The 11,937-nt window shown below is 34.6% G+C and overlaps 1 protein-coding gene across 10 annotated transcripts in view; it reads right to left on the reverse strand.

The window, feature by feature from the left end:
- The window catches only part of LOC108751838 (orphan steroid hormone receptor 2-like), a 24,869-nt gene that overhangs the window by 4,362 nt on the left and 8,570 nt on the right, over window positions 1–11,937 (reverse strand). For 2 of the 10 annotated variants that reach the window (XM_018492280.1, XM_018492275.1), the window contains exon 1: window positions 5,603–5,689. The exons of 5 other annotated variants lie outside the window; for them this stretch is intronic. In XM_018492280.1, coding sequence (XP_018347782.1) covers window positions 5,603–5,605 — 3 coding nt within the window. In that variant the 5' untranslated portion in view covers window positions 5,606–5,689. 3 more of the 10 variants (XM_018492281.1, XM_018492278.1, XM_018492276.1) reach the window with 3 other exon arrangements.

Below are 11,937 nucleotides of genomic sequence, written 5' to 3' on the forward strand. Positions count from 1 at the left end.
TAAACTAATTAAACGTCTAATTAAACGTCTACAAATCTGAGTAAAAAACAACTTCTATCTATATATGTACGATTTAGTTTTGAAAAAATAACATTATGTTATATACGTTTAAATGTGCAAATCCTTTTTTTGTAGCCCAATATAGGCCATATATATGTATATACATATATGTATATTAAAATCGCTTTTTATAAGCTTTTTATAAGCTTTACTTAAATTTGCATTGCAGGGACCGTTTTAGAATAAGACGCAAGAAGCAAGCGAACCAAGAATGGAATTCTGCAAAACGTTTTAATTCTGATTTGCCATTGAAATCAATTTTAAACGAGATCGGTACGCGATAATAATTTACACGGCCAACGCTGTCAGTCATCGCGTTGTCGCTCGCGGGAAAGTGCACCGTCCTCGACGAATCGATACCGATCCCTCGCTCTCTTCTCGCGATCGCATCCCGCCGCGAGGCAAGAGGAGAGAGACGGATTGCGCGATCCGAAGTGTGTTCGAAGAACTAAGCGCAGGGGCGCGGGATAAAAATGTAAACTGGAGCATTTGCCGGTCCGTCCCCACCTGCCGGGGAGAAACTCCTCACCCTCGCCCCCGGCTCCGCCGCTCGATCTCTCGCCGACCCCCCTACGGCGCCGTTTTGAGAGGTGAAAGAGATGGTCCCGATGGAGTTCCTCGGTTCGTAGGTTGCTACGCGGTTAGGTAGGTAGAGGTGCATGCCGATGCTTGGCTACGTCGCGCTACGCTGCACCGCCGCGCCGTCGACTACTGTCATGTCGGCTACTGTCATGTAGAAGCGAGTGGTCCATTTTCACACGTTCCACGCACGATCGTCGCTGCTCCGATTTCTATGCGATTTATAGACGATTTTACTCTTCGGTCCGATATGTAAAATGGCGCTCTCCAGACATCATATACAAGCTTGTACATATACACGCGCTTCTTTCTCATGCAAATTGCTTTTCTTAATACTTCATTTACGTCCCAGGTTGCACCTATTGGTCCACATACGTTTTATATCACGTTTTCTAAACGTACCTAATGTTCTACAAACGTTTAAGAAACGTATATAAAACTAACATGTGCTACTGGGGATAATTCTACACGGAAAGAACAATTTTTCTGAAGTATCTAGGAATTTAGTTAAATAAAGATCTGAAAAGAATTATGTTGAATCATTGAAATAATTATACTGAACGTTTCAAACTGGTCGTTAGAACGTGAAAACCTTTGCATCATTATCATGCGTCCTACATAATTATTTTGATAGTTCAACGTAATAATCTTCAGATACGTAACTGGCTTAATTTTTAAATACTTCAGCAAAACCGTTATTTCCATATAAACTTAATCTCTTGTCCATTTCCATATAAACTTAATCTCTTGTCCATTTATATGTTATACGAAGTGTAAACTTGTTACATAAATTAAATTAATCTGTAATTACACAAGTAACTTTGGACAGACACTTGTGATACGCGTATTTATAATTGTAAATAAATCTGTCATCGAAAGATATACGATTAAAATCATATGATTCATATATAAAATATCAATATTTATTCTGCGTTATATCGGTCACTATTTACTTATCAAAATGTCCCCGATATACATTTTTACTTACTCGCGTTCTATGAATTTCAAAATACATTTTCAGATCATCTCATCATCGCTTGTGATACACAGAAAGAATGATTTTTCTGAAGTATCTAAAATTTTGCCTAAGATCTAAAAATAACTTTGTTGGACTAAAATAATTATTAAGTAAAAGATAAAATAAAAGCCCGCAAGAGCAATTAACTGTAAGCAATTAACGGCGTGTGAATTATTGTGCATATTCGCATATAATTACAAAGTATTATACATACAATAAGTTTCGACCTCGATTTGGCTTCTCTTCAGTACTTATCAAGGTATCAGAAAAACAAAATAATTATGTAGGACCTTCAAACTACTTACTAAAATATCAAAACTTTTGCAGTATTATTTGAATTACCAAAACACTGAAAATAATCTAATTGCATTAATTGGAATTCTGATTGAAAACGGACGAATCAGAATTTTCTAATTTGAATCTGTTATGATTCTAATTAAGATTACCAGAATTTTAATTGATATGATCAAAATTTTCTGGTTCGTCCATTTTCAACCGGAAATTTTTCTCAGCGTGCATAATTATTTTGATGATTTAACAAAATTATCTTCATATTTGCGTCTATTTAAATTTGTAAATATTCCAACAAAATCATTCTTTCCGTATGATCTTGAAATTTTTGAAAGAACGCGGGATTCACGAGACATCCGCGAGATATCACGAGATTCTCTAAGGAGAACTTATTCCACCTTGAAAAACGGCACCACCATTATCGAGACATTGGCAACGATTGTATTTTCGCACGAGCGTCGCGCAATCATTACCGATATTCGACCGTCAACCGTAAACATCCCACGACGATCGCTTTTCGTTCTTCAAATCGATTCGGTCGTGCCACACTGATAAGGGCGAGCACGTCGCAAACGCTGATAAGTCGCGGCTGATTACGCGCGGCTCGATACGAAAGACTCGAAGACAACAGGAAAGAAAAAGCAGACTCTCGTGTAAAAATGCAGACAGCGGTCGTGCCCCCGATCGAAAGGTCAGCGCGTGAATAAAAGGTGTACCGAGCGCGTTTCGATAACAACGCATGCCCGTTCTTTAAAGTAGTTTTACAGTTAATCGAGTTCCCACATACACACAGAAAGATATACAAATAGAAGAAAGGCCCCTATTATAAGATACCGAGTTCATTTTGGATAAATGCTAGAAGTCTATAGGCAGATTTTAAAAAAATAATTGGTCATTTTGAAGGGAATTTAATAAGCTTTAAGACAATTAAAGAAATGTGAAAAGTGAGCAAATCGCAAAATTCAAAAATTGTGCTCTAATATGAGATGCCCCGAGAAATCGATAGTAAAACGCAAAGTATATCAGTATTGCAATTAAAAAACTTTATTTAATATTTCTAAAATATAAATAAACACAGTCAGCGTGCGCGAAAAATTAGCATGTGATAGATTATGTATACCCAGAACTCTTCAGGTAGTTGGAATCAAGCATTGCGGAAATAGGCACTCGACGTTCATTCCGGTTGTCTTTTTTATTATTGTACAATAACATTTATACTTTAGCAACGATTTTCACTATGACATAAGAATATGGGTTATTTCATATTAGAAATACCCTGGGTATCTCATATAACGATTTCCACGCCTTATGATTTTACGATCATTAAATCTAATTTCTGTAATTAAACAATTCAACATATCCCGTATTTTTCTATTAGTACGACCTTACTCTATCACTACATGAAACATTTATTGCCAAATATTTATTTATTAAACAATAAACAAGGTTTAAAGGCTCATCTCAATAAAACTTGAAAACATCCAAATTGTAAAATCTTGTTTTACAATGACTACAGACATGATCTAATAATGAATTTTTTACTAAATAGTTTTCAATCCAAAAGCAAATAAATTCATGGTAGAATTAATAGTTAGCGTTTATTAGTTTAGGAGAAACGTCGCTATCTCATATTAAGCGCCTATCTCTTAATACGGGGCTTTCCTCTAATAATTACTCTATGAAAGTAATAATTATACTTATTTTAAATATTCCAAAAGTTCACATACCCGCAAATTTATCATAAGTTCATCACAAGCATTAAATTTATTCAAAATACCTTCTGAATTCTAATAAATTTAATACTTTAATAAAAAGTTTATTAAATTAAAACAAATTTGATTTGCTTATTATGAAAAGTTCGTTTCTTCAATCAATTTTATATTATTCTTCAAAAGAAAATAAATTCTTGTTTTAAGTATATATAATAATGTTTTTCTAAAATTTTGTAATAAGCATATTTTAAGATTATTATCGAAAAAATATTCGTTGTTAAAGATAAGTATTACTCAAAAGGAAGGAAATAAATTGAGTAATTATTTTTCTTAGCAATAAAATGATATTTTTCTGCGTGTAGAAATATCTTTTTTTTTTTTTATGTAATAGTTGAAGTGTGCAAATCTGACGTGTGCCAAATTCTAAGGTAGATTCCATGAAATAAGAAAGAAAAAAAAATGTGGAAAATGTAACGTATAATCTAGTGACAAATAAGAGTCGGAGACGCTTCTTTGAACTAACTGCATACAAACATTACCATAAATTTCTCTAAAAAACGAGATTGTAATTGTTAAAAAAATTACGATTATAATGGTCACAAAAAAGTAAAGGACATCAGCCATTCTAGAAAGATATTTAACGTTAAAATAGCAAATATCGAATTTTCACAAGAACAAATTGTAAAGAAATCAATTTCTTTTGATTTCATTATTTTTGCACACTAAATATCGTTTATTTCATATTATTTCATTAAAATGTACACGTAATTTTAATATTTTGTCCAAATTACGCAGATATTTGTGATTTTGAGTGGGTCCTGGTGAAGCATATCAAATTTTCAGCACCTTACTGAAGAACCATTTTAAATCCTTTTTTCATCCCACCCTCACAGAATTTGCGCCTTGCAGACTCACGTCCGCATTCGTATCACTAGTCTCTAAAACTTAGAGTGAATTTCACTTTAAAAAATGAAATATCACTCTTAGAAAAATCACTCGATTTCAATGTAAGATTGACTTTAATCTCAGTTCAATTTACGTTTTATCTTTTTCTAATTGTTGCACTGAGAAAAAAGTTGTTGACTTGATTAAATGCGTTTAGTTTGTAGTGATTATTTAAGTCCAAGTGTTTATATGTTTAGTTATGTTCAATAAAATCTTGTAATTTAAAACATATTATTTCTTTGGAGTAACAAATGTTTATTTAAATTGATAAATATTTGCTGATAGCCCGTGACCGTTGCATTTAGTTGAATCAAGAGAAAACTAATCAGTTAGTGCTAGTGATTTTTTTTAAATATAATTAGTTCTTGCCTTTTAGTTCTTCGCTGAATCTAACGTAGGAACCAATCATATTAAAGAATCACTATAAACGCTAATTGATTAGTTTTCTCTGAACGCAGCCAATTTTTTTTTAAACAGCAACTTTTTTCTCTGTTAGAATTAAAGAATTAAAAAAAAAGAAAGAGTAAAGTTAAACCAAGATTAAAATTAATCTACATTAGTGAAAACGGTCACAAGCCTCCGACTATACACTCTGAGAAACCCATTTGAGTCAATTAATTTCTTGTTTGGACATGGGCAAACAAATTCTTGGTTGACGCAACAAAATAATTTAATTGAAGCAAAGCATTTATTGTAACATTTTATTTGTTTCTGATAAACAACTTTATTAAATGTCAACGTTTATCAAAAACAAGTAAAACGTTATAATAACCAAATACTTTGCTTCAACTAATTTACTTTGTTATATCAACCAAGAATTTGTTTGCTAATTTTCGAACAAGGAATTAATTGATTCAACTAAATAGGTTTCTCAGAATGTAAGGGATTTAGAGCTAGTCAACCCTCTATTGAAAAAGTTCAAAAAGAAGAAGAAAACCAGAGGTTTCAAATCCGGAGTTCACGCCACGGCGAGATGGAGAATCGAAAAGACTGTTACCATGTCCGGACGTGGGAACGTCACCCCGGAGCCGCTCCAGTACGATTCGCTTCTAAATATTGCTAGCCTATAAAATGCAAATGTATGCAAACACAGCGCACAGACGTTGCTTTCGATACTCTGGTGCGCGTCCGACGGACGACCATCGACCATGTCGCGGTACAACACGGCACGATGTGGCGCGGCACGGTGCGAGGTCAAACTGGTAACGCTCGTTCTCCCGCTTCCGTCAAGAAGTCAAAAGCTCCGAGGTGGCCGCACGCGTCGAGAGAGTCACTTTCGATTCCGCCGGAGAGTCCAAGCGAGCCGAACTCCGAGAGCGCGCGCTTGCGCGCAAAGTTCGAGGACGGAATGCACAGTACGCTACCTGTTGTGTGTCAGGTCGCTCGGTCTTCTGCCTGCTCGCTCGCTCGCTCGTTCGTTCTTCGTTCGTTCGCTCGATCGGTTGGTTCCTCGACCGTGTGTGATCACCGCATATATCGGCGATAATGCTGAACGCGAAGCTACGTGGAGAATAACGTAGTTGACCGGACAGCGAACGCACGCACGCACGCACGCACACACGCACTCGCTCACTCGCTCGTCGCAACGTGCGCCGATCGCGACGCGTCCACGCTCGCGTTCTCGCTCGTGGTCGGTTCACGCGGAGAACTCAGAAGAACCGCGCGCCGCCGCCGCCGCTATGCTTCTCCCGCAGCAACCTTGCGCGCAGGTGAACGCAGGCCGGCCGCTCCGTCGGTCGTTCCGTCGAACGCTCGGGCGAGAGAGAGAGAGAGGAGAGAGAGAGAGAGAACGAACGAATGAGCGAGCGAGCGAGAGCGCGCAGGTTGGCAGGTCACTCTCTTGTGTACCGGGCTGGGACACGCCGCGCCGCGCCGCACCAGCCAGGTGCATTCTCGCGTCCCGCTTGCCTGCTTTCCTCTCTACGGCCGAGCAAACGAGCGCGCGGCCGAGGCTGCCGGGTAATGTGCTGTGTGTTACGTCACGTGCGGCCAACACGCCCGCGATATGCAACCGCGCGACCCTGCCGTTCTCGAAAAAGAGAGGAGGGGAGAGAAAAAGAAAAGAAAACAGATTCCTCTCATAACGGGAGATGTGATTTTGCGTTGCTGACTAATTACACCCGCCGGTGGTTGTAAATAGACTCTGGGAAAAAGAGCGGTAACCAGCAAAGGGGATGATATGCCTGCCGTTCTCGTTTCGAATAGGTCGTGTATCTCTCCCCAAAGTGCGAATATATGTCGTCCAGTCGCTGACGTCAAACGTGACCTCAGTGCGGTAATTGAGAAAGGTTAAAAGGGCAAATGGCCAATGGGCAATCTAAAAAGTTACATACAAAACCTGAGGTTATAATAAAAAATAATGAAACCTGTAGGCGGACTGCGTGGGGAGGAGGGAGAGGAAAAGAGAACGGAAAACATCCAGAATGATAGGAGTGATTGAGGGGAAACTTTAACAGAAAATGTAAAGACCTGCGTACAATGAAAGAAATATTCCTAGAGATAGGAATAAATGTTAAATAGTAAAAATAAAACATTAAGAATAGATGTTAAATCTAATTTTTAGAAAAAATATACAGACTAAAAGAGATTGTATCCAGATTGTACATTATATTTAATTTTCTTCCTAATTTTTAATTAGAATTATATATTGGTGAAGATATATATATCTTACCTGTATCCATTGTGTGTTACGTTTAATCATTATACTTTTAATTTTTTTATTTCTCTAATATAATTGAATATTTAACCCATATATTATGTACAAAAAAAAATTTCCGATCTTTTACACGATAAATCGTTCGTAAGTAACACGCGGATATGTTGATCTCGAGTTAATTTTCATTTTTACACACAGAAAAATATCACTCTACTGCTAAGATAAGATTACTCAATTTATTTTTCTTTCTTTTAAGTAATGGTTATTTTTAACAAAAAATATTTTCTTGATAATAACTTTAAAATATACTTATTATTTACAAAAACACAAGAGTGTCATATACTCAAAACAAGAATTTATTTTCTTTTGAGGAATATTATAAAATTGATCGAAGAAACAAACTTTTCATAATAAGCAAATTGAATTTGTTTTAATTTAATAAACTTGATTGAAGTATTAAACTTACTAGGATTCAGAATATATTTTGAATAAATTTAATGCTTGTGATGAACTTATGATAGATTTGCGGATATATAAACTTTTGAAATGATTGAAATAAATAATTATTACTTGCATAGAGTAATTATTACTTGCTTATTTTTCTGTGTGTAGGCCCAGTTTTTCATTTTCTAGTTAATTTATAATTAGATTTATTCTCTTGATGTAAAAATTGTATTTTTCCAGCTATGGTTAGTCACTGAACTAATTGTTTTGTAGTGACTTCTAAAAATACCACTAAGAAACCATCAGTTTAGTGATTAGTCATAGTTAGAAAAACTATGACTAATCACAAAAAATAATTTTTACATTATTATTAGATTAAGTGAGGTTAAAATCTAATGCACAGTTGAAAAATACTTTAGGAATAAGAAATAAATATAATAGATTTCAACCTATCGAAAATTGTGCATTCTGGTACATACGATTTCAGATAGGCTGAAATCTGTTATTCCCTGTTGTTATTGTTTGTGATTTTCAATTGTGTTTCAAGCTTAATAGGTTTTCTACAATAGCCATTACCTAAGCTTTAAATCTCAAACCATAAGAAATTGACCAATCATAGTCGATTATTCTTCTCACATTCATTTGTAATTGGTGAATTTTTTACGGCTTAAGACTTAAAGCTCTTACACCTAGAGAAAGATTTCTTTAATTCAAAAAAGTGTTTCTTTACTATACGGTTAAAAAAAAAGTTTCTTTGTTTTAAACGTCATTTTTTTATTTGAACATAATCTTTTGTAATCAAATAAATTCTTTTATTTAACTTAAAAAAATAATGTTTAAATCAAAGAAATTTTTTTTTAAACCGTATAGCAAAGAAACATTTCTTTAAATCGAAAAAAACCTTTCTCTGGATGTAGATAATGACTTATTGTAAAAAGCCTGTAAAGCCTCCACAATATATAGGCCAACGACACACATTCGCTAAATGTTAACTACATTCAATATATGGATAATTATATATGTCATGTATGTCTATGATATTTGCTAATGTTGGCATATGTTGATCATACCATTTGAAGGTACCTTTAGTCTAAATCAAAAGTTAATCGGAAAACAAAAAACCGAACCTTACAAGTATACAAACATTATTAAATGATTTTTTACGTATACTTTAACATTTAGAAAATTTTGTAATAGAGTTGTAATAGAAAAAAAAGAGGATAGAGAGCATTATTTGCAGGCTTATTCTGTAACTTTTAATGCAAGTTTCATTATCGTTACAACGCCGTTGCGCAGCAGCGTTATGCGCTACAACGATAACAAAATTTGCGTTAAAAGTTGCGAAATAATATTTCAAAGAAAAAATGTCTAAAATATCAACGATCTAATCGTGTATAGGTACATACATATAGTATACACTGAGAAAAATGATCTGGTTGGATTAAATATGTAGTAATTCTAATGGAAAATGGATTTTCTGATTAAATCTATTAGAATTCGAATTGAAAGAATTTTCTGATTAAATCTACTAGAATCTCTAATTGAAATAACTGAAATTCTGATTGATATCTTGTAAAAATAAGAATTCTAGTAGATTTTCCTAGAATTATTGTATCAACCAGAATTATCTCAACTAAAATTCTAATAAATTTAACCAGAAAACTTTGATTCCATTTTTAATCAGAAATTTCAGTGTAGTATTAATATTTACTTCTATTTCTAATATTTCTTCCATTGTGCACAATGCCTAACGCTCACTTTAGATGATGTACTCGTATAATTCGCGATAGAATTCGAAACAGAATTCTATTTATAATTTTATGCATCGTATAATGTGGAAAACAATATGGATAAATAATCAAAATTATAAATTTATTAACTACAAAACCCACTTTAGATGATCTAAAATTCGCGATCAAATTCAAAACAGAATTCTATTTATAATTTTGCGTGTCGTGTGTAACATATAAGTGACATACAAAATTACGAGTAAAATTTTATCTATAATTTGATCGCAAATTGTAGATCATCCAAAGTAAACTTAATCCGCTATTTTATAAATATATAAAGGACGCATCAAGTACATCCAGCGTATAAATACCTATGGTTAGTCAATTGTACCTATGGTGTAATAAAAATTGAAAATCTATAAGCGCTATGAATAGAGTCGTATCCAATCGGGTAAGCAAACAAATCTTATCTATATACAAATAAATAACATAAATTACAACTTAACCTACATATCCGATATCGTATTTCTTGCAATACAAGAAATTTTCTCATCATAATGTTATCGTATTTATAATTTGATACATAAAATTATAAATAGAATTCTGTTTCGAATTCTGCCGTGAATTATATATAGATCGACTTAAAACAACAGAAGATATAACAAATATTCCTTTCCTTCCTTCACGAAAGAGCAAAAGGTTACAGTTAGAGAGGAAAAATAAGAGAATAAAATCCAAGATTGGAGAGAAGAAACAAAAAAAATTGTGTTTCTATGCAGGAATAAATGCAGCGACCGCGGCCGCGAGGTCGGAATGGCGCCGCGTGTTTTCTCGGCCGCAGCTTTTCTACACGCGAGAACGAGAGAACGGCGGTGATACCACACTCCGCTTCTCTCTCTCTCTCTCTCTCTCTCTCTCTCTCATCCGCGTCCCCCTCGCTCGCTCCGGTGAACGTCGCGGGTTATGTCATGTAACGCGTGTCCGCGCGATGACTTATCGGCCGACGTCGTCGAGGTCGCCGCGACGGCTCTGCGAATAGGTCGGCACGCGGGACTTGGTATCGCGCGTCGTGACTTTTTGCGACGTTTGTTTTTTTCTTCTTTTTTTTTCTTTTTTTTTTTTTTGCGTCGCTGTAACTCGACGATCATACTAAACGACACCTTCCCGATGGAACGTAAAATCTTGGTACAGTATTCCGTCGCAGGCCCCGGGCGAAATGCGTCAGCGTCGCAGTCATTTTATGTCGATCCTTTCACTTAGAATTTTGTAAACGGAGATGCATCCTTATGTCAGTTGCAGTTAGAGAAGCCGTCGAATGCGAATATACAAATTTGTTGAATGCTTCGAATGTAATTAATCGAGCACACTCTAACGAATATTTTTTAAGGAACTCCGTTCAGCAGAATAACAACTTGAAACTATCGTATATTTTTTTTAATATGATCGATCTTGGTTCTTAATTCCTCTCATTGGATTTAAATGTGTAAACTACACTCTAAAACTTGGAATCTCACTTTGAAGAGTCAATCTCACTCTTAAGATTGAAAATGGAGTTACTCTTTTTCAAGACTCAGTTTTCATTCTTTAGAGAGAAATTCCACTTCACAAAATTGGAAGTATATATAAAAAAATATTGCACCATTTGTGTGCAAAATTGCTTTTTCTATTGAACAAAGCCAATTAACATCGTTTTCTGTATTTTACATAATTCGACTATCGGTTAGCTCCGACCGTATTGATCCTAGTTAAAACTAATCTACAATGTGCTCTTTGTTAAATGTCTCTTCCTTTTTTCTTCTGATGTCTGAGACACAATTGAATAGCACAGACAATAGAAACAGGGAATTTCAACTCATAAAACCTGAGACACAATTACAAAACAGGCAATAGGAACAAAAAATAATAAATTTCAATCTATCAAAAATCGTGCATCTACATCAGAATACACAATTCTTGAGAGATGGAAATCTACATATTAGTCTTTGTTACCATTGCCTGTATTTTCAATTGAGTCTCAAGCTTGGGATACAATTAAAAAACACAGGAAACAGAAACAAGGAACAATTTCAATCAATCAGAAATTGCGTATATCAGAATATCCAATTTCTGATAACTTGAAATATATCATTCTCTATTTCTATTGCTTGTGCTTTTCAATTGTGTTTGAAGCCTATTCTACAATGTGTTCTTTATCTCTTGCTTCTTTCCCCTTTGCCGTTTTATCAACAATTGTATAATATTCCTTGCTACGTATTTCTTGTTTCGTTCAAAATTCGTTAACTTTTATCTCGAGCGACATAAAACAAAAAACCAGATAAGAAGCAAAAAAATAAAATGTTAAAAATAGCAAAAAGCAAGAAACGGAAAATAAAAAGCATCGTAAAATAGGTTTCAAACTTTATGTCTGTCTCTCCCTTTTTTTTGTCATACGAGATAAAAGTTGATGAACTTCAGAAAAAAAAAACTATTGATAAAACAGTAAAAAGAGGAAAGGCCATAGTT

Source organism: Trachymyrmex septentrionalis, unplaced genomic scaffold (genome assembly GCF_001594115.1).
Source record: "Trachymyrmex septentrionalis isolate Tsep2-gDNA-1 unplaced genomic scaffold, Tsep1.0 scaffold52, whole genome shotgun sequence".
Taxonomy (NCBI): domain Eukaryota; kingdom Metazoa; phylum Arthropoda; class Insecta; order Hymenoptera; family Formicidae; genus Trachymyrmex; species Trachymyrmex septentrionalis.